The sequence below is a fragment of the Grampus griseus genome, assembly GCF_964374135.1.
Source record: "Grampus griseus genome assembly, chromosome: 5".
Taxonomy (NCBI): domain Eukaryota; kingdom Metazoa; phylum Chordata; class Mammalia; order Artiodactyla; family Delphinidae; genus Grampus; species Grampus griseus.
In genome coordinates this window covers 140124131-140147436 of record NC_138998.1, presented here as the reverse complement: position 1 = coordinate 140147436, position 23306 = coordinate 140124131, and the positions used below count along the sequence as shown (strand labels likewise).

The 23306-nt window shown below is 55.5% G+C and overlaps 1 protein-coding gene across 1 annotated transcript in view; it reads right to left on the bottom strand.

The window, feature by feature from the left end:
• Positions 1 to 19106, bottom strand: part of UMODL1 (uromodulin like 1) — a gene marked incomplete at both ends in the record, with an annotated part of 61021 nt that extends 41915 nt beyond the window's left edge. Inside the window, 6 exons of the mRNA XM_082655360.1 lie at positions 2587 to 2727; positions 4376 to 4562; positions 7206 to 7327; positions 8093 to 8254; positions 15327 to 15569; positions 19031 to 19106. Of these exons, the coding sequence (XP_082511486.1) occupies positions 2587 to 2727; positions 4376 to 4562; positions 7206 to 7327; positions 8093 to 8254; positions 15327 to 15569; positions 19031 to 19106 (931 nt within the window). The remainder of the gene's footprint in view (positions 1 to 2586; positions 2728 to 4375; positions 4563 to 7205; positions 7328 to 8092; positions 8255 to 15326; positions 15570 to 19030) is intronic.
• Between the last annotated feature and the right edge of the window lie 4200 nt (positions 19107 to 23306).

Genomic DNA, 23306 nt, shown 5'->3' with positions numbered 1-23306 from the left:
CTAAACTGTCCCACCACCGGCAATAGACTGGGTAATGACCTCCAAAGATAGCAGCTCCTAATCCCTGGAACCTGGAAATGTGACCTTATTTGGAAAAAGGGTCTTTGCAGGTCTGACGAAGTTAAGGATCTCAAGAAGAGACTGTCCTGGATGATCCAGGTGGGACTTAAATGCGATCGCAAGAGAGAGTCGGGAGAGAGGATGCACGCGCACACACAGAAGAGAAGGCCACGTGCAAAGGGAACAGAGAGAGGATTGAAGACGTTGGCCTTGAAGATGGGAGCGATGTGGCCACGAGCCAGGGGATTTGTGCAGCCCTCAGAAGAAGGGTGAGGCAAAGAAGGGGTCTCCCCTAGAGCCTCCGCAGGGAACCTGGCCCTGCCGACACCTGGACTTGAACCCAGTGATAACGATGGTGGGCTTCTGCCCTCCAGAACCGTGAGGGAATAAACTTCTGTTGTCTTAAACCCCCAAGTGTGTGCCGTTTTGTTACACAGGCCCAGGAAATGAATCCACCTACCCACGCGTCTTTAAGTAGTTTTCAAGGCCGCTGTTGGTGAGAAGGTACAACTTGTTGGGAAGGTCTTTGTGTTGCTGTGAAATCAGCCAACTTCTGACACACTAAGGCTAAGCCCTCTTCTGGAGGACAGAACCTGAGATACTCTAAGCCGGAAATAATCCTTCTTTCCTGACCCTTCCTTCTTCCCTCTGACTTGGATTTCAGTTCATTGGCCAGGACGCTTTCTGTCACTGCCCTTTGGCTTTGCAACGTCCCTCCCTCTGAAAATGCGGCCCCAGAAGATAAGCCCAGTTCTTGACCGGGTGTGATCCCAGGGTGCCACTGCCCTGCGGCCCTCCCCGGGCTGCGGCTGTGAACCTGAATTCAGGAGTCGACACTGATCTGAGGGAAGCATGTCAGATTCGCTGTGTCCACGGGTCTGGGCCTTTGTTCCTTCCAGGCAGCCCTGCCCTGTGTCTGGTGGTGCAGGAAGGGTGCTGCTGGGGCAGTGGGCTTTCCCGTGATCTCCCGTGTCAGTCTCTGCTCCTTTTTAAGCCCTGGACCTGTCAGCTGGACACCTGAACCTTGTAAAGGTAGAAACACTGGGCATTTGAGCCAAGATGCTGAGCATTCAGTCGTCGAAAACCTGACTATAGATCAGGTTTGTGAACTTGAGCGGTAATCCTTCGCAGCCTAGTGGACTCTCCAGCGGCGGCCCTGCCCTCACCAAGCAGCCACCTCAGAAGATGGTTCTTTATGGAGCTGAATAGCTATCAGTCTTCAGCTGGGTAGGGGACCATGTCGGAGGGAGTTAGGATGACCCTTGAATACAGTTCCACTCCATCCTGAAAGCAGAACGTGTTCCTGGAACATGAAGTGCAAACCCGGCAATATTTCTTAGGGGTTTTCTTGTGCAAGAATCCAGCTGCCCTGTGTGTCATTAACTGGGTGACTAATTTCACAAGAAAAGCATCTGAAATTTGCGCTGTATTTTCCACGGGTCTGTACCTCTAACCCGTTCCAGCAGATAGCTCATTTATTATATTAGCTTCTAAATTTAAAACATGTGCTGTTTCCCTTCACCATATGCGATTGGAATTCGCTCTAACTTTCTGATCGGGAGACACCGGCTTTGTCTTTTCTGCCCTGTTGGAACTGAGGTCGGGGTGGTGCGCTTTCCCTGTTTATGTTGAGCTGTCAGCGTGGCAGTTTGGCAGCACTCCTGCCTGTGAACAGAGTCTGATGTCTTCTCAGATAACCGAGCAGAGTATTGTCAATAACTGTATATTCCAAACTTCTGTTCACATGGCGGGTCGGGTTGCTCCCCCCTGAGGCCACAGCGCAGGAGATCTAGGACGGGCTGCTGGGATTCTGTGCAAAGTTTTGTGGGTACATCGTGCACAGAGGAGATGCACAGTTCTAATCGGACAAAGCCCCCAGGGCACAGGACAGGTGAGTCTGGCTGCAGAGGTGGGGCTGGTAGGTGCATTTTTAAAACTCCAGAGACCCTAGGAATAGCCACCACTCAATCACCCCTCTCCCCTTAAAGGGAAAAGAACATGAGGATTAAATCACTAATTTATTCCAACTCAGTTATAACAAGATTCTCCCCAACCACTTCACAATGCTAGCGAAAGTTGTAGTGTTCAGAGAGGAATGTTGGAGGTGACATACAAGTCCCCCACGAGGGAAATAGCTAAGAGCATTGCATCCCTGCTATAGCATACCACTGTTACTCGAGCATTGAAAATCGTAATTATGAAGACAAGGTTGCTTCTTGGAAACCTTTACATGACATAATGGGAAGTGAAGAAAGCAAGATACAAAATTGAATATGTGGCAGGATTTAAATAAGGTCAAAAACAAAAAAACTGGAAGGAAACAGGAGAAAATAAAAACAATTGGCCACGGTGCTGAGACTGGGAGCGACTTATCCTTGCACTCCCGTAACAATGTTGTTAAAGCCATAAATCGGGTTCCAGAAAGAAGAGAGAACTCTAGAGGCCAAAGGGGATAAGGTGTGTCTGCATCTCAACTGAGGCTTCCTTAAGGCCTTCCTTCCCCACCTGGAGAGCCCGGTCGCTCACCTTCACAGCTGCCATCCAGCTTCTGGGGGGACGAGCTGGGCGACTCCGGGTGACCGAGGCACTGGTACAAGCCCTCCATGTTTAGACACCGTCCCCTCCCAGCGCAGGCGTTGAGTTCGTCATAGGAACATTCACCTACGTCTGTGGGAAAGGAGAACAGGTGAGAATACTCATCAGGGCCATCGGTCCTTCCCATTAACCTCTAGATGTGTATCACACGAGCTGAGGAAGTGGTCTGGGCTGCGGTCCCCAGGGGCCTCTTGATGCCCTGCCTCAGAGGCCCCATCGGTCACAACCCTCTTCACCGGAGCAGCTGGCCCACGGCTCAAGGCACAGCTCCATGTGCTTGGGTGGGCGCTGTGGCCCGAGCAGATCACTTTGGGGCTGTGTTGAGTCTGAAATCACGAGGTCCAGACATCCTTCCCAAGCATCTATCCTGTGGACGGCAGTGTATGGATGGAGAAATAGGGCAGAGCAGCCCTTGACCTGCAGAAGGGCCTGGCCCTCTCCTGTCGGAAGCCAGGCTTCTCTGCCGCCAGGACCGAGCAAGGCCATATCACCCTTTTATCTAAGCCAGACGGAAAAAAAAGGCCACCGTCACCCACCGAGCACCAACCGCTCTCTTGGCCGCAGTGAGGGGCTGTTCGTTCTTTACTAACCCTAGCTCGTCTTCATGCTGGTTTCCCCTCCCCGCGGATGAGATTGATTGAAATACCCAATCACAGAACTGCCTCTGCTTTCTGACAGCATCCAACCTAGAACAAGCCCCACTCCCTTACCCCTCCCTCTCCTCAGCCACCCAATCAGAGCCGCACCCCATAACGGAGTCTCTCTGACACCCTCCCGAGGACGCGCCCGCGGGCCCTGCCGCGTGCCTTCTCTCTCGCTGCCTCGTGAGCTAACCCCTCCTGGTTCACCTGCTGGGGAGTTTCTAGGGTCTCCGGACGGAAACCTGTCAGAACGGACGAGACAAGCACTTGGTTTAAGGGCGCTGCTCGGTTTGGTTTTCAAGAACATTTGCAGAGTTGAAGGGAAGGCCATCACTAGAGCTTTCCCTGGGCTCCAGACCCTGGCGTCTTTCTGTGTGACCTTCAGCGGCATAGAAAGAGCTGCCTCACGAGAGCGGCCATCCTCCTAAGGGTGCAGCAAACTCCAGCTGCCTTCTGTAGCGGGAAGGAAAGTGCTGTTGGAGCCCAGCCGTCTGCTCACGGACTGTCCAAGGTTACTTTCATGCCACTTTGCAAAGCTGAGCTGTTGAAACAGGCCATGTGGCCCACAGCCAAAAATATTTACTATCTGGCCTTCTTCAGAAAGTTTGCCAAACCCTGACATGGACAGAAAAAAAAAAAGAAAAGAAAAAAGCCAGGTAATTTCTTCCAGAAACACATCTATCTGCTGCACCAAACTCAGATTTGTGCCAACTCTGCTTTAAGAGCCTTCGAGATGTAAGGATGTCCTTAGCGAGGGTGGGAAAGAGGCCACAAGGAAATTTGGGAACCCGAGAACTGAGCAAATGGGTTATTTGTGTGCTGTTCTAGGATTTGTTCTCCAGCCTCCACCTGGATGGAAGGAGAAACTGGACGTGAGAGGCTTAGGAGGAGGCCGGAAGGAGGGGAGGGGAAGGGGATGCTAGCACAGAACGAGTTCTCAAAATCTCGGCTTCGGAACTTGGAGTTTAAACTCTGGGCTGGGATGAGCTAAAGGTGGGTCTGACCGCCCCTCACCCACTGGATGATTCTCCCACTCCGGCGGCCCCCGCCCCCAAGGGGACAACAAAGGGAAGCCGTACCTTGCACCCGGATGTCAATCACTTCATAGATGCGTTTCACCACGCCCTCCAGCGCCGCGGAGACGCGGGCCACAGGCTCCGGCTGCGGCAGACCCAGCAGCAGCCGGGACACCGTGATCGAGGTGTCCCCCCCGGCCGAGTGCAAGTGGTGGACAGCGGTGTCCAGTGGCTGCAGGGCACTGGTGACCTGTGAAACCAGAGTCAGAGCATCAGGTGGTGGAAGGACGCGCCCATCGGACAGACAGGGAGACAGAGGCCTAGGGACGTTAAAATTAACTGCACAAACACACACACAACACACACACACACACACACACACACACACCACACACACACCATTCTCCTGTGCAGCAAAAAACTCTCTCCAATATTTTTATTTCTGTTGTCATTCCAATAAAGTCCCGCAAACCAGATTATAAATACTTTGGGGTTGAATTGTGTCCCCCTCCCAAAAAAAAATCCCCATGTTGGAGTCCTAATCCCCCAGAACCTCAGAATGTGACCTTATTTGGAGATAGGGCCGTTGCAGATGTAGTTAGTTAAGATGAGCTCATTAGGGTGGGCCTTGGTCCAAGATGACTGGTGTCCTTCCACAAAGAAGACGTTTGGACACAGACAGACACTGGCAGAGGAAACAATGTGAGGACACAGGGAGAAGCTAAGGAGACGCCTGGAGCGGACCTCTGCTGTGTGGTCTGCTACCGCAGCCCCAGGAAGAGACACCGGTCAACCAGGGTCCCCCCACCGGTCCCCGCCCTTGCAGCTGACAACAGAGAATCAGGTCTGGAATTGGGGAACTGGACGTCAAACCACATCTGATATTTTCTGAAATTGAATGATCCCTTTTCTCATTTCATATGAATTCTTTTTGTTCCAGTCTAATATCCCGAAATCTCAAGGTAGCATTGATGTTTGCCTTGGGAAGACAGGCAAACAGCGTGACTACCAGGCAGAAGGGCATCACCGAAGCAGGCTTTGCCAACAAAGCCACAAGTCTCCCCCGGAAACCAGAAAGGTGTTTGGGGGCCCTGGAGCCCGCGCCCTCCTCAGCAGACTTGAAACCCTTCACAGGGGGAGGCAGATCAGGAAGTCAACACTGGCCTCGTGCAAACCCCTCAGTTAGGGCGCCCAGCACCTGCTGCAGTCAGGAGCCCATGTGGACAGGCTCTCCTGAGGGCAGGAACAAAACCTTCACACACGAAGAGGCAAAGGGTGACGAGAACAATAACATTCAAAAACCAACAATCACAGCAGCTCAGAACCTACGTGGATCAGCATCGTTTTAAGCCTTTTAATGTACTGTCTAAACCTCACAGCCACTGTCTCATGTAGGCTTATGATTATTCCTGTTTAATAGAGTAGGTATCTAAGGCACAGAGAGGTTAAGTAACTTGAGCAAGGTCACACAGCTGATGAGTGACAGTATTGGGATTTGGATCCATGCAGTCTGGCTCCAGAGCCATGTTCTTACTGGCCAACTAGGCATCCCCAGCTAAGAAAAGACAAAAATCTCTTCTAGCTGGGACAGTTAAAGAGGCTTCTGGGTCAAGGTGACCTTTGGGAGTACCTCTCAAGCCGTTTTACTGGACAGCCCAGAGCAAGGTGAGGGTGTATGCCATCTGTTTTGGGCTCACCCCGGCCAACTCTGGTCTGATTTCATGACCCAGGGGCCACATCTACGGGACCTGACAGTCAGGAAGGACCAGGCACACAGCGTGAGGGGTCCAGTGCGGAAGGAAACGTGCAGCCCCTTGTTCAAAAACTATTAAGCATTTCAAGAGGCAATAGCAGAGCATTATACAAATGCAGGGCCCTTCCCAGCGTGGGGTGACTGCAGGGCACTCACCTGGGAAGCGGGTCCTGAGGTCAGACCACCACCCTGGGCAGGCACCGTCAGGTGGTGGTGAGCAGTGCCTGCCCCCAACTGGGCTCCCAGGACCTGGGCGGGGGTGGGGCGACTTCCAGAGCGTGAAGACGTCCTGCTGGTTGCAAGGCGCTGCTGAGGCGTCAGCAAGCATGAGCTGTGTCTAGGCTGGGGCTCCCTCCCGGGGGTGGGGTGTGGGCCTTGCCCCTCAGGGGGCCTGTGGCCACATCTAGAGACAGTTTTGGTTGTAACAGCCGGGCACGTTTCTGGCCTCTTTTGGGTAGAGCCAGGCCTGCTGCGAAACCCTGTGGGAACAGGCAGCCCCATGACAGAGCCATGCAGCCCCAAACGTCGACAGTGCCAAGGCAGAGGAGCCCAGTCTAGAGGTCCCCATCTCAGCACCTTCCAGAACTCCTGGGACTTCCCTAAAGCGGGAGCCAGAACTCGGGATGCGTGAGAGGGGTGCTCAAGGGCACAGCTCTGGGGCCTGGGAAGGCTGCACCCGGGCCTTAAGCAACAGACCCTGAAAAGAGGAGGAGTTTCCTGCTTCACGTCGTGATAGGGTAGGGCTTGCACGCCACGTACCTCAAAACACACCAAACTGCACCCTCCGAGAGGGCATTTTATTGCACAAAAATCGTATCTCTTTCAAGCTGTTTTTTTTTTTTTTTTTTTTTTTTTTTGTGGTACGCGGGCCTCCCACTGTTGTGGCCTCTCCCGTTGCGGAGCACAGGCTCCGGACGCGCAGGCTCAGCAGCCATGGCTCACGGGCCCAGCCGCTCCGCGGCATGTGGGATCTTCCCGGACCCGGGGCACGAACCCGTGTCCCCTGCATCGGCAGGCGGGCTCTCAACCACTGCGCCACCAGGGAAGCCCCAAGCTGTTTTTAAGTAAGAATCCACATTTGGTTCAGAGTCAGTCAGTTGGGGTCTCTTATGGAACCCCTCCCGACACCCCGACACCTACCATGGAGTGCAGAAGCCTCATGTGATCCAGCAGCCTGGGGTCCGCCTGCTGGAGCTCCGTGAAGTCCATCTTCACCAGGACGGTCACGTTGTACCAGAAACTCGCCAGCTTCCCCTCTGGAGCTGCCCGAGGGCACAGGGATGAGCCTCAGGCCCAGGACGGGCTGGGGCCACAGGAGGCCCCTGGGGAATGGGGTGGCACGCTTCCGACCCCCTGCCCCGCTTCTCTTATGTTATCTATGGTCCCATTTATACCGTAGAATGTACTATTGTACACAAGGTATATTAGATAACATGACGTATATTACTTATGACATATATACTATAATGTATACAGTATAATAGTATCATTATATATTATATGTAACATAATATTTACATTATGTATACTATTACTTTATACTATGCTAATAAGATACATATTATACTAATACTTCATGTTTTATCATATATTGTATATTGCACGTTATATATATATACAGTTTATATGTGTTTCCCTGGTTCTGAACCTTGACCACCTCTTCTCCTGGGGGCCTGCACTGACTTGCCAGACGGGGGTCTGGGAAGGATTTCGGGTCCCCGTGGGGCTGCACAAGCAGACAGTCCTAAACCTCCCAGCTCTGACACAGCTCAGCTCCCAGCAAGCTCACCGGGAGCTCTGAGGGCCTCCCCAGGCAATCTTGGGAAACTGGGGTCCCTGCTTTTCCAGGAACGTCTAACCCCCTCAGGGCAGCTGTGAGCACACTTCTCCCCCTGAGGGGTCAGTGGCCGATTTTATGAGTGAAATGGGCCCGTGCACAGGCTGCAGGCTCCCCACAAAACCCGGGCTGCTGCTACCAGAAACTCACTCCTCCCCCCACCTTCTCCCAGATCACGCCTCAGCCCTACCTCGGGGGGCAGGGGCCGAGCAGCGGGGGCCCCCCGACGAAGGGCAGCACTTCTGAAGACCAGGACAGTCCGTATCCAGGGTGCATGGCGAGGTAGACGCTTCTGGCCTCACCGCCGGGCAGATGCCGGGTCTAGATGCGAACTCCTCAGATCGATTCAGGGCTGGGGGACAAGCGAGCAGCGATTAGTGCTATTGGCTGTGGAATCCCGGATGGCCTGCGTGGCGCTGTGTCTGGATGCCTCCTGGCACTGGGATCTGTCTGCGGTTCCGAGGCGCACAGGGCAGCCCACTCAAGGGCCACCGCCAGGCCTGGGCAGGGCCTCGCCCTGTCCTGCAGAGCAGCCAGCGAGGCCGTTTGCTCTGACTCTAACGTAGCCTGACCGTCTTTCCTGGGAGGAGGGCAGCTTCTCCCAGGAAGCTGGGGGCCCGGGTGACCTGTTCCTCTAGGCCTCAGGAGTCCATGTACAGGGCTCTCTACCACGCCCGTAGAGGCCCCCTTGCTGCTCTGTGTCCTGACAGCTCACTCACTCACTCATTGAATATTTATTGAGCACCTACTATGTGCCAGATACAAAGCAAGGTACCCGTGACCCAGCAGTGGGCCCGAGGCAAAGTCCCTGCCTCAGGACACTTAGATGTTGGACAGAGACCAATATGCCAATAGGCCTACAAAAGCTCAGATGAATGAGAGCTGCGGGGAAGAAGCAGGGCCCAGGGGCAGGTAGGCAGGGAAGGCCACCCTGAACAGGGGTCTCTGCAGGGGCCGAGGCACTGGGGGGACAGCCTGTAGCTTGAGGCCCAGGAAGTGGGAATGCGCTGGGACCCCCAAAGGTGAGAAGGAGGTCCCCGGGGCTGGTGAGGGCGCGGTGGGTGAGCAGGTGGGCTGGACCACGGAAAGACCCCCGTGGTGTTGAGGTGGGTGCCCTGGGGGTTTGGGGCAGGTCCGTGGTGAAGGGGACGCTGTGGTGCCCTGCCCAGACTCTCACTGCTCGGCCAAGCTCTGCGTCCCCACCTCCTAGGACCCTCAGGTGGCCCTTGGGGGCTGGAGCTGCCGCACCCCGTATGCAAAGCCCCAGGTACCTGGGATTTTACAAACCACCTTCCGACCCCGTGGCCAATGCCGTGAAATCGTCCCCTGCCTCTGCCCCTTCCCTTCCCTGTCCTGCGTCCACAGCCTCCCTGAGGGCGGCCTGATTTGCTAATCCCTGCTGTGCTCTGGCAGCCGCGCCTGTCGAGAGCCTATTGTGATGGTCCAGGCGAGAGCTGGTGGAGGCTGGACCAGGGTGATGGGTGGAAACAAGCGGGAAGCCTCAGATCCTGAGTGTCTGTAGCTGGAAGTGCCCGCAGGACGTGCTGACAGGACAGGGTGTAAAAGAAAGAGAAGCTTCAAGATGGTTCCAAGGCTTCAGGCCTGGGCATCCACTCGGCACCATTTCCGGGAGAAGCTGCAGGAAGAGTGGCCTTGGGTGGAGCCAGGATTTGGCCGTGCGGATGTGAAGTGTGGCGCGCTTTCTGGAGGCGCACATGGAGATGGGGGGCAGCGAGGCCCTGTCCCCTCCCCTGGTCAATGCCCGGGAGGTCCGCTGAGGTCAATCAGTGGGGCTGTGGGCTGCACACCTCCAGGGCCAGCACTCACAACGTGCTCGGTGGGACGCAGCTCGGGGCAGACGATGCAGACGTGCGGACAGGAGCCTGCAGGAGGCAAAGACGACGGGGGATGTGCAGCCAGGTGTGGTGAGGGCTGGCGGAGGCATGGGCTTCTAAAGCAAAGAGCTTTCAGAGATCTGATAAGAGCAGGAACTATCTGAGAATCCGGGGGCTCCTAGGGGACTAGCCGGGAGCCAGGGTGCTGACATTCAGGGGACAGGAAAGCACAGGAGAGGGAGAGAAGAACGGGAACCCGGGGGAAGCGGGCGTGCTGCTCTCTGCAGGGAGGCGGCCAGGGCGCCAGCTGATGCTGCCGGACACTTGCTCGGTGGCTGGGCGTCGGGGGCGGCAGGGCGACCCCCCTGCCAGGTCTGTGCAGGCCCAGCAGTGGATGGAGCTCAGGGCAGCATGGGATGCAGGAAGCTGGGCAGCCGTGAGCGTCCGGGGGCTGAGGGCAGCAGGGAGGGAGCACAAGGAAGGCAAGACCCCAACACCAGCATCCGAGGAAGGGCCTGTGTGAGCTCCGCCCACCCACCCGGGGACGAGGGCTCCAGGCCCGACTGGGTGTCACTCAAACCCATCTGCCTCCTGCCCAGGTCCACGTAAAGCTCTGTGTCCTACGTGACATTCAGGAGAGCCACTCTGGGCTCCCCAAACTCCAGGACAGTCAGCGAAGGCGTGACAGCCGTGCTCTGGAAACACGCCCTCAGAGCTGGGGAGGGCCAGCCGCTTGGGAGGATGCGTGGGGTCGCCAAGTGGAAAGGAAGGGCCGAGGGACCGGGGTCCTAAGGGTGGTCCTCTGGGGCTCTCCAGAGTCTCTGCGGGGTGCTCCACAGCCAGAAAGAAGGTGGCGGCCCCTCCTGCTGGGAACACATCCCCAAGGCAGCTGCGTGGGGCCCCGTCAGCTCTCTCCTCGCGGAAGCTGAGCCTGGGCTCGGCGGTCACTGTCAAGCGCGTTCTCCTCTCCACGCTGTCCTCGGCCCCCTCCTCACTTCCTAGTTGCCCCGGTGGCTATTCCGATGTCTGACGTCCTGGAGAAGCGGCCATGCAGGGACAACTTTGGTGCAGCCCGAGAGAGGCTGTGCTGGGATGGAAATGCCGAGACCCCTGGAGGGCCACCCGCCAAGGATCGGGAGCACGTTGCTTTCTCTCCCATTGTGAAAACGAGCCGCCTCGGTTGGCAGTCCCTCTGCCCACGGGACTCTAGCTAGAGTGTTCTGGGCCTCTCCTGCCTGGTGGTTAAGAAACATGAGATTAAATGTATCATGGGCTCCTGGGACTGAAAAATGACATTAGGGGGAAAAAAAGGGAAATCCAAGTAAAGTGTGGAGTAGAATTAAGCAGTAATGCACCCACGTTGGTCCTTATTGGGGAAAATGCTCCCAGGTAACGTAAGAGCTAACATTGGGGACCCTGGGAGAGGGGTGAAGGGGGACTCTCTCTACTGTCTTTGCAAATCTTTGTCTGGAAATTGAAAACTATTCTAAACCAAGAGATTTATCTAAATGAAAGGAAAATAGCCACCAGGAGAAACGGGCTTCCAAAAACAGTGACCTGATCACAACAGAAGTGCTTTCGAGTTAAAGTTCGTCTTAATATGGAGGCTGCTGGGAAACTCCCTCCATCCCTCAGGGCTGGCCGGCTTACGGAGAGCCAGAGAGAACAGTAAATGGTTCCAACTTGGTAGAAAGTCAAAAATCCTCCTCTCCTTCCCTAACTCGACACAAACAATGACCCAGGACTGCCCAGCGCCTGGCAACCCCAGGTGAGTCACGGTTCATGAGATAAGGCGGAGATTTCTGTCTGAGTCACAGCCCAGGACTCTCTAGGACTGGGGAATCGGATCCGCTCTGGAATAATCAGATAATAACCCTTCCTCGGAATTCTCTTTCCTCAAAGGGGCCCTGGCCATCAGCCTGGGAGAAGGGAAGTTTGGGGTAGGCTCCGGGTCCAGCGGGGTCCTGGGCTTGCCGTGCAGAAGGGCGTGAGGAGGAGACGGACCATGCGGGAACAGGGGCGTCGCAGCAGGTGGTGAGTGCCCACTGAGATGCTCAGTTCTGCTCTGAGGAATCCATCCTGACTAAATATTCCAACTTTTGTGCAGCAGTGTTTGCACCAGATGAAACTCATCGCAGCGTTATTTATAAGAACCAGAAATTGGAAACCACTAGATGCTAAGTGGTAGCAGATTGCTCAGTGCTGACCCATCCGTGTGACGCGGTGCCTTGTGGGCATTAAATCACGCTGGAGAACACGATTTATGGGCTCGGAAGAGTTCCAGATAAATTGCCAAGGGGTACAAGTGTGCTGCAAAACATCTCCAGCAGGGTGACCACCCTTCTGTAAAAGGTCTTCCCTGAATGAAACTAGAAGAAAATGTTAACCGTGGTCATTGTTGCGGGAAGGGGGTTGTTTGGGGGAGCGGGGGGAGGGCAGACTTATGGGCAATTTCCCTTTTCTTTGTTTCCAGATTTTCTACGTTGCTTGTGTATTCGTTTTTGTACTGTAAAAATACACTTAACTAAGGTCATATATGGCTTATCATGGCCTTCCCACAACTAAGATCATATATGACTTATATCATGGCCTTCCAAATGTGGGACTTAAAAAAATTGAAAAAGGCATTGAGACGGAAAAAAAAAATCACGTGTTCTCTTCTCACATAATGCTCTTCCCTTTTTTGGGTTCTTGACTGTTGAGTGGGAAGAGAGAGAAGAAAGGAAAGCTGAGGTTTCACTGCTGCCGGGGATGAGACCGCTGAGCTGAGGTTGCCGAGACATGAGAAACCCCAGCCCCGGGCGGCCCGGAGGCGAGTGCCTTCTGCCTGCCTCTCCGCCCCAGGTGCCCAGGCTGCCACATCCGGGCTGTGGCCCCAGGCTCCTCTGTGCTAATCAACCAGTGGGTCTCAGCGCATCACTTACAGGGACCTCTCACTTCTGGTTCCAGAGAGCCAAGCCGTCGTGAGGCACCTCTGCACCAGCTTTGATCCGAGGAGCCAGGCAGGTGTGGAGAAAGCTGAGCTGCTGGTGCCCGTGGTGTAAATACTTCCCACCAGGCACCTTCTAGCTGCCCACGTGGTGTCCCTGAGCTCGGAGGTGGGGGAGACCGAGGCTCACTGGGGGTCTCCCAAGCTGCAGGAACAAGTGCTGCAGCCCACCATGCCCTCCCCGGCGGTCACAGGGCAGCCCCGCAGCAGCTGCAGGGTCAAGCGGGGCCCAGGCAGCAAGCCGGGACCTGCCCGAGCAGGTGTCCAGTGGGCCGTGTGCCTGGACGTTCCTCCTCACTGTGCCCCTCCCACGCGCGCCACAGCCCCTTCCTCAAACGTCACCAACTAAATACGACAGGGCTTCAAGTCACCCGCCTCCCCAGGTCTGTGTCCCCGTCTGCTCCCGTCCCGTAGCGACCAGGAATCTCCCACTGGCTTTCACAGGCCCCTTTTCCTCTCTCTTCTCCTTCCTTCTGGGATCCTGCCTGCGTCCTCTCCACGCTGCTTCCAGAGTGACCCTTCCAAGGCACGGGGGGGACTGTGGACCCCACCCCACCCCAATTCGGCCCCCTCTGCTGGGCCTGGGGGCCTTCAAGGTGAGTCCTCCCCTTGCCCCCAGCGCCTCCCACCCTGGCCCCCCGCCAAACACCGGCCGCCCCATGACCTGCGCTTCCCCAGAGCAGATCTGCCCACGGGACTCTAGCTAGAATGTTCTGGGCCTCTCCTGCCTGGCGAGCCCCTATTTAAAGGCGCTAACACTTTAAAAGTGGGGCTGAGTCCCACGGGAGGCTGGTTCGCTGGGAAGCAAGATGAGCTTGTGTCCCTGCTTCCCAGGAAGCAGGTGCCTCCCGCCTTCTCTCCTGGGGGGAGGGCAGCAGGCCGCACAGACAGGTGACTGCTCAGGCTGGGCGGGGCTGGGGGGCTCAGCCTTTCCTGGGGGCCCCTCTGGCCCTCTGAACCTGTGGCCTCACCAGCCCCACGACAGACTGACAGCAGGTGGGGAGAGTGTGGTCTCTGCGGGGGAAGGCGGGTGGGCTAGGGTGGGGCCCCCTCCTTCTACCAGGATCTGATGCTCCAACCCAAGCGCCGTGTGCCCCAGCTGAGGCCTCCCCGACCCGGGACCCCCAGCCCCAGAAGAGCGTGCTCCCAGGGCAGGGGCAGCTCCCGCTGTGCATGGGGCCCTTGGAGGCAGGGACGGCAGACAGAGAGCCGTGGTCACCATGGGAAGGGGCTCCTCAGACCCAGCACCGTCGCCGCAAGTGTCCCTTCAGGGAACCAGCGGGAATACACAACAGGCACCCAGCCGCGGACCTGAGGCCAGCTGGCCCTTCCTGGTTTTTATTGGTGGTGGCGGCATTGGTGGCCATGGTGTCGTTTTAACACTCCCAGAAGAGACGTGTTCCTGTGACCTGCTCAACACTGAGCGGTCCGGTCACCTCGGGGCCTGGCCCTCTGAGCTGCATGAGTGCACGTCAACCACCCCGTCCTCTGCGGGCTTTGGAGGCTGAGGGAGATGCACTCAAGATAACTGCAGGTCCAGCCCGTCTGCAGGGTCTGAGGGACCCAAGACTCTACATCTGCTAGCCCCTAGGGCTGGAGGGCTGGCGCCCCTGGTGTGCCGTGTCCACGCCCTAGCCTGCGGCTGTCCTGCTGCCCGGGACCCCGGGGATGGACGGGTCACGGGAGCCGCTCCCACACTCCGCGAGCTGGTGCTCTCTGCATTTCAGAGGAGGCAGCCTCACGTCTCAGGGTGCCCTATTGCCACCCTTCCCACTTCCCCTCCACCACGGGGGCGGGTGTAGGCAGGCCTCCTGCCTGTTCAGAAACTCATCTCAGCTCTGAAACTGATTCAAACGATCACCACCACCCCCCTACGTATTCACACAAGCACACGCCTGCACCCTGGCCCCCGGAAGAGGCCTTCTGGAAAGTTCCCTCCGTGTCGAGAGGCTGAGCCCTGAACGCCACACAGCCCCGTCCGCCCGGCCTCAGACGAGCCTGGGACAGCCTCAGCATGGCTGGTCGCCGCCCCAGCGTCTTTTGAACCACGCAGAGGGAGTAAGAGGCCTTGGGAGCTCTGGACAGCTAGGGGACCCTTTCCATCTCTTTCAGAGATTGGGGCTCAGGCTAGGGTCTCACAGCCTTTAGAACGACAAGGCTGGCTGCCATCACAGAAGAGATCGCAATGCTGTTCTCAAACTCAGCTGCCTGTTAGAATGGCTGGGGGAGCTTTAAGAAATATCCCAGGGCCCCCAAGCTACGCCCCAGACTGAGTCCATCAGAGTGTCTGAAGGGGGACCCAGGCGTCCTCGTTATTGAAGCTGCCCCGGGGACTTCGGTGTGCAGCCAGGTCTGAGAGCCACCACCCGAAACAGAGGCTCCCAGAGTGGGGCTCGGGCCGGTAGCATCACCATCACCTGGGAACTCGTACTTCACCCCTGCCCCCCTGGGCCTGAAATCCGGGGTGAGGCCAGTGACCCGTGCTTCGACTGGCCCTATGGGTGACCCTGTGGCACACCGGAGGCTGAGGACCCGTGTTCTAGTCAGTTCAGGGCCAGGGGGCGTGAACAGTGACTATCCCAAGACGGGGCAGGACTCACGCAGGACGCAGTAGAGGCCCAGCTGCTCATAGCCTTCACAGCAGTCGGTCACGTTCCTCCGCTTAGGAACCTCCACCACCAGGTACTGGGTCCGGTAGACGGTCTTGGGGCAGCGCCGCCAGGGGACCCACCAGCCGCAGGGAACGTAGGTCAGGCGGGATGTGTGCACTGCCTCCACACTCTGGACGTGCTGGCTCACGCTGTAGTTGCACAGCTGGTAGCTCAGCAGGGAGAGGCCTTTTTCTACGAGGGAGGGAGGAGGATGGAGAAACAAGAGGAGAAAATGCCAGAATCAAACCAATCTGAGGGGTTCTCTGCAAGTCCTCTGCTTCTGCAAGAGCAGGTGAAACAAGACACCCGCACACGGCGGACCCCTTGGGATCTGCCCACCAGCCCGTATCCGAGAAGGTGATGCAGTAGCATAGACGCAAGGGATGCAGCATGACACCTGCTGGCTGAGCAACCCTCCCCCACAGAGCAGGAGATGCCACCCCAGCCCGACCCTGGCTCCCCGCACCCGGGGGCCTGACGGTACACATAAGGGAACACAGAGAAACCAAGCTCCTGGGGCTCTTGTCCTGGGCTCTGCTGCGTGTTCTCTGACTCTGCGGGCTGGAGAGCCCTGCGCACACCTCTTATTTCCGCAATAAGGGCCGTCACGTGCGACGTGAATACACAGCGGTTCCCTCGGTGAATACATCGTAAAGGCCCACTAAGTGCTGGGCACGATGGCAGTGACACCATTTTTTTGGAATGAGATGAAAGATAAACACACAAGTCAAATACATGTGAGAAGTTCATAGATGGTAAAGTTCAGTCCGACGGTTGCTGTGGTCAGCGGGAGTGAGGACACAGTGCCCGAGGTGGGACATCCAGCTGGCCTAGGTGTCTCTCACCTGGAGCCTGGTTCCTGGGCACAGATGTCCATGGCCTTTATCAGGATTGTCACTTGGTTCTCGAGACCCCATATCACCTACTACCTTCATCAGCCTCAGACCCCTGTGTCGCGGACCACCTGCCACTGGGTCCTGGGGTGTCCCATCTGCCTGGGGAGCCTCTGTTGCCTCATAGAGCAGGGACCGTGTGAGGGCTGAAATATGTCCCACCCCAAATTCATAAGTTGAAGTTCTAAACCTCAGTACCACAGAATGTGACTGTACTCGGAAAAAGGGTTTTTGCAGACATAATTAGTTAAGATGAGGTGATATTGGTGTAGGGTGGCCCCTGATCCAGTACGACTGGCATCCTTATGAGAGGGAGAATTTGGACACAGAGACAGGAATGCACACAGGGAGATGCAATAGGAGATGAAGGCGTAGGTCAGGGTGATGCAGCTACAAGCCAGGGGTCCCGAAAATCGGCAGCAACACAAACCATCAGAAGCTGCGGAGAGGTGTGTCGGGGACAGATTCTCCCTCCCAGCCTCAGGAGGAACCAACCCTGCCGACACCTTGACCTTGAACCTCTGGCCTCCAGACTGTGAAGAAATAAATCTCTACCACTAAGCCCCCCAGTCTGTGGGGCTTTGCTGAGGCAGCCCCAGGGAACTGACAGGAGGGCCGTGGGGTGCCTCCCACGTCTGCGGCCAGCGTGGGACTTGCTGCCTTCCTGGGCTGTCAGTGAAGGATGAATGAACGCTTTGAAGGTAATTCACGTTTTCAGATACTCAAGCTCTGAGCTCTAAGCTTTAGGAGACTGTACAGCCGCTGGGTAGGGGCTCCACGTTGCAGTGTAAACCCTTCAGTGAGAAGGTGGATTTCTGGGGCGAAACTCAGAGGGGGCAGGAGAAATCATCTTCATCCCCATCCCCAGGACAGCACCCCTGAAGAGTTCCACCTTTGGCCTCAGGGTCGCCCACAAGCATGCAGAAAGCAAGACTTGGGGGCCGGTGACCCCCAGGAAGAAATGGGGCCAAGCCAGCCCTCACGCCCAGGCTGCTGGGAGAGCCTGCAGCCTTACTCTGGGCAGAATCGGGTGCTGAAGCCCACTGCCCCAGAGCAAGCCCACTCCCAAGCCACGTGGTGGCCTCCCCTGGGGTGGCAGGGCCTCTGGGAGTAGACCCGACCTGTATTCACCAAAGGGCGGGTCCCAGGAAGCTTTGGGAGGGAGTAAGAGGCCCTTGGCTGGGTGGGGTAGGGCAGGAGAAGGCGGTTTCCGAAGTCAGAGCTTAGAGGTGACTGGGATGAGGGGCTGGAGAAGACGCCACAGTGAAACGCGGTCACTAGTTGAGCGATGGCGCCTTGCATGTGTTTGCAAGAACATGCACACGTGCACGCACGTGCACGCGCACACACTCCTCCTTCCAAGTGAAACTGCACTGGATCTCCATGTTTTGTTTTTCCCATTCTGTGAGAGGCCACCAAGGCCTCCCCAGGCCTGGCTTCTTGGCCGAGCTCGCAGTAGAAACTGCTTAGCAGATCCTGCTGCTCGACAAATCCTTTCAGGAGCACAGGAGGCAGGGGCCCTGGGTTCTAATCCCAGAGGTAGAAAATCTTAATGCTCTGGTGGGTTCTGGGGTCAGAACTGCAGTCACACCAGCTTCACTAATACCAGCCGTGTGATTCTAAGCACGTTTCCTGCCCTCTCGGTGCCCCAGCCTTGTCATCTGTAGAATCATAGCTGTGCCTGAGGTTGTAGGAGAATTAAATGAAATCATGCCTGTACCGGAGCATGTGGTACCTGGGAGCAAACAGACGTGCAGCCCTGACGGACCACCTAGCGCTCCTGCCGGGGTCCTCCTGCACATGAAATGCGTCCTAAGGCCTCCTCTGGCTTCCAGACATTCCCATTCGTTCTGCCACTGAGCTGTATGGTTTGCATAGTAGTCATTCCAAAGGAAATATCAAGTTGGGTTTTTTTTAATCACAATTCATTAGAAAAAAAAATCACAGAATCCTGCCCATGGGGGAAAAGTATTTAAATTAGTACAAAACTGAAGTCGATGGTAGAAACAGAATGGCTCTGTTTGAATTCCCAACGGAATAAGATGGATTTCTATAGGAAAATGATGTAAAAGGTTTGCAATCTCACTTCTCTGAAACCTGGGGCTTCAGAAATCCAACGTGTTTTTAGCCGCTGACACATGTCTCTCAAGGGCCTTGGACATGTGCTTGGTCCCTCACGTCCCCGTGGGCCAATTGCATCCCCACTTGCTGAGGAAACGGGGCTGGCAGAGCCCAAGGTGAGCGGGAAGCCCCACTTCATGATCCCCGCTCTCTGGCGGGCAAAGGAGGTCTGAGCCAGGGTCAAAGGCAGGGGTAGCCCTGGTGGAAACCTTGCCCTCGGCCGGCTTTGTGGCCCTGGCCACTCTGGGTCTCCCTCTCCTTATCTGTAAGTTGAAGACTAACGGGCTGTGGTTCCAGAGGGTTCGATTCTGACTCTCCAGGAATGTGTTACTCTCAGCGTGGCCAACGGGCCTGTAACATCTGTACCCCAGGCAGAAATGCAGAGTTCCGGGCCCCTCCCAGACCCACTGACTCAGAATCCACACTTGAACCCCACCAAGCCCCAAGTGATTCAGAAGCATTCCCACCACCTCTTTTGTGGTTATGAAAAGGTATGGCCAAGAAGGGGCAGACACTGCCTCTCAAAGCAGGTGCATCTCTGCCTGCCCAGCTCTCGGCAGGGCTGCCGTCTTCAAGGGGCCCACTCCCAGGGAGCCCATCACCCCTCCGCCATCCCCGCACAGAGCCCAGACCCCTCACCTGTGAAGCCACTGGCCTGGCTCAGGCCCACGGCGGTGACCAGAGCCAGCAGCGCCGGCACAAGGGTCCTGAGCATGGTCGGGCGGTGGCAGTGGCTCTGGCCTCTCCCGAGCGGCAGCACAAAGGGGTCTGGGCCACCTGGACCCAGAGAAAGGGGCCTTCCCTTCCCTGCGCCGCCGACAGTGGCAGTGGCTTCAGAGGATGCGCTCGCCGGGAGCGTTCCCTTATGCCTGCTCGTTAACACCCACCACGGCCGCAGCAGTGTCCCTCGGGACACCTGCATGTCACAGCCCATTCTCCCTCCAGGCAGATGGCATCTTTCAGGAAAGGTGAGTACCCAACTCCCAGGCTGCATCTCTGGGTCCCATCTCGTTGTTACGCAGAAAACACATTTCAGACCCGAATCTGACTCCCTCCATCAAGTCCAAAGTATTCTCTTACCTTATCGTCCCAAACTGGCAGCAGAAAACACCAGCAAATCAAAGTGGTGCATCAGATTCAGAAAAGCATCCTTCACACAATTGGACAAAACAGATCAAAAGCCGTAAAAACGTTCCTATGACCCAGTGATCCCTTCCCGAGGCTTGGTCTGAGGGCCATAAAGCTGCAGTCTCAGATGTTTATTACTTGCTAGAATTTAAACCAGCAAAGCGTGGAAGTGAGCCTTTGGGGGAGGAGGGGAGAGTAAGTTGTTATAGAGCATCTGGATGTAGCATCAGCCGGATGTGCTCCCCATGAAGACGTTCAGCGGCGTGGACACGGCACCTCATCATGTGAAATCAGAACAGCACCTCATACAGTTCTGTCCCCAAAAGACAACAACTCTATGATTCTGTAAAATTGGGCGCAACTCAGAAAGGACCAGAGGACTACACCACGGTGAGGGATGACAGAATGATAGCTGATTTATGTTTTATTTCCATAACCATCGTGTGTTGTGTGAACTGGGTTTTTAAATTTCGTATCAAATACTTCCTAGTTGGGCTTTCCTGGTGGCGCAGTGGTTGAGAGTCCGCCTGCCGATGCAGGGGACACGGGTTCGTGCCCCGGTCCGGGAAGATCCCATGTGCCGCGGAGCGGCTGGGCCTGTGAGCCATGGCCGCTGAGCCTGCGCGTCCGGAGCCTGTGCTCCGCAACGGGAGAGGCCACAACAGTGAGAGGCCCGCGAACCGCAAAAAAAAAAAAAAAAAAATCTTCCTAGTTGATGACACGTCCTTATTCCTCCGTTGGGCTGTCTTTCATTGTTTGGTACAATTTTTAACATTAGACTAGGCACAATTATTAACATTAGATGAAGGTCTCATTAGTTCTACTGAGAAAACTTTCAAGTAGGGTAACAGAGATCCACCTTGGCTACATGTTTCAGAAGGATAATTCCCTTGTGTTCAAAATAAAAAAACAGTTCTGCCAGGAGGGTCCTTCTAGCCTAACTCCCAAAGGACATCAGTACGGCTTTTATTCTCGGGAGATTAATTTCTGAGATGATTAACTGCTGCATTTGCCTGGTTAATGACTAGATCACAGATGCCAGGACAAGAAGACAAAAAAAGGAGCTGGAAATAATCACGCAGCTAAGGGGCTTAATGCAAGTCTCCTGGGAGACAGTACCCTTTATAGAATAACAGTACTACAGGACTGACTCATAAACTCTGCTGCTGTAAAGGAGGTTAAAAAAAAAGTGTCAATAAGAAAAGAAAACATGTTAAAGCTATAATATTCAAAAAAATAAAATTTAACTAGCTCTAACAGAATAAATCAGAAAAGTATTATAATTAAGGGAAATATGAACATTTAAAATGGGAGATGCATCTGTATTACAGTATGCTGTCATCTCTTAGAGCTTTTGCTACGATAGCATATGAGCACTTCTATAAAATATGAAGGTGGAATCAAAGATAATGTTATATTTTAAAGCTCAAAATTGGTCCTGTGCATGCACCATTTTTTCTCATCTTCAGAATCACCCTGCAAAGTAGGTCCCTTATCCCCGTTGTACAGATAAAGAAACAGAGGGTCTGAGGGGCCACACAGCCAATGAGTGGGGTTCAGCCCTGAAGCACACATCCTTCACAGTCCACTCCACTCCCTGTCAGGTCACAGCTCCAAGTGAGGGGAGCAAAGTCAAGACATTTCACCAGCTGGGCGCTTCCTGCTGTTTGGAAAGTGTCCATAAAATGTTGTCACATCATGCTTTCTCTTTATATCGAAACTCATATGAATTAAAAAAATAAACCCTCAAAATTGGCAGCCTATTCCTAGCTCTGTCCTCTCTCACCCTCCCGTTCATATCCTACGGGCATAGAAAGGGTAAGCGTGCGGGTTGTTTCTAGTTCATCCACAGAGAGGTGTTTCCCTCCAGCGTATTTTTTCTGCATGACGGCCACAGGGATTTTCCACATTTGACTTTTCCATGCAAATGCTTTGAGAAGAAATAACCGTCCACTCTAACCAGCGGGGAGAAGGATGTCCCTTCAGGACGTCATGTCTGGGTGTGTCTGGTCACGGGTCCATCCAGCAAAGAGCCCCAAGGTCCCTCTTTTGGGGCAGAAAATCCAGCATCTTGCCTACACCGTGTCCGAGACCTGGGGAACTGGGGGAAGCCAGCAGTGTGCCGGGCTAAACCTAAAGGTACACACACACTCATTGACACTCACAAACTCACACTGATGTGTGCAGACACATTCACACTCACACTTATATGTATACACACACTTATATGTATACACACACTCACACATGGCTGCAGTCATATGTGCACACTCACACACACACAAACGTGTGAACTCACACGTGTGTGTAGACAGACTCACAACACTTGCAGGCTTGCACAATCAGATGCTCACATGTGCATGTGTACAGACACACACCTTTGCACGCTCACACACACGCACAAACACGCAGGATGAGGTTGAGCTCCCCGACCCTGGAACCGGTGTCTCCGCGGACCCGACGTATGCTCCCTGCCGTTGGTGACAGAGTCTGGGCCAATCTCTGCCCACTTCCTCCTCTGGAAGAGGCCGAGATTGAACTAGGTGACCTCCAAAGAGCCTTTCTCATCTCTGGTTCTGAGTTCTGTGGTCCTATGAACATTGGTTCAACAGACTCCACTACAAAATCACATCTGTCGTTACCCTGCAGGCCAAGATGTACACGTGCGCAGCGCCATCCTGGGATGTGGCATTGTGTCCCAAGGGACAGACGTGCAGGGCCATTGAGGGGCTCCAGATATTGTCTGGCCAGGGACGGCGTGGGCATCCTTGCTCACAGCCTGCTGCCTGGAATCCTGTTCCCTGCGCAGCCCTGGCGACCACCATCCAAGAGGGGCGGGCGGAGGGGCCGTGCGGGGCCTGCCTTACCTGGCCCGGGGTGGGGGGCAGGGGAGGATGCACAGAAGAGGCTTGGGTGGCAGAGGTGTGGGGATGGAGGTGAGAACTGCCGTGGGGCACAGGGGAGCTGGGGGGCTCTGGACGGGGACAGCGTGGAGTCTGGAGACTGCTCTGCTAGTTGCGGGTTGGTGAGGCCATGCTGGAGGTGGGGAGGCGCCCCCGTCTCTAAGGGGTTACTTCGAGGGACACTAGCCATGATGGATGGCCATGATGAAGTTGTAAAAATGTTGTACTTGGAAGATACCCTAGGCAATCGGGTCCAGCTTCTGACCCAGTCCAGGTTGCCCTCTGTCACACCGATTACCTAAAGCCATGTTTCCCGGGGCGGGGTGAGGACCACCCACATCCAAATACTGCGGACGGGCTTAATGGAAGTGCAGGAGCCTGCTAGCCTCGCCCCAAACTTCTCAGGCTGTTCGGGGTGGGTCCCCAGGGGCTCAGGTCCCTCAGGGGCACACAAAAACTTGAGCACGTTCTGCTCCCGCCGGCTGCCTCTAAGTGGACATCCAGCTTTAACTGCAGCACCTGACGGCAGGTGTGCTACACCCTCTGCTTTGGGCAAAGCCATCACTGAGGCAGAGGGAAGGAGTAAGCAAGTGGCAGGTGGGGTGACATCCCCGGTGGCTGCCTCACTGCCCCTCCTCAGAGGGGTCAATTCCGGTGGCTTTCACCCCTGCCTGCCCTAGGGATGGAGTAACCCACCGTCCTGGTTTGCTGGGGTTGAGGTACTTCTCGGGATGTGGGACTTTCACTGCGAACTCCAGGAAAGTCCCATGAAAACCACGATAAGTTTGTCAACTACTGGGAATCTCATTAAGAAATACCAGTCCCCACCCTAGCTGAGGAAAGAGCTTAGGACCTCTGGGGGAGGGGCAGGACCCTCTTTCTTT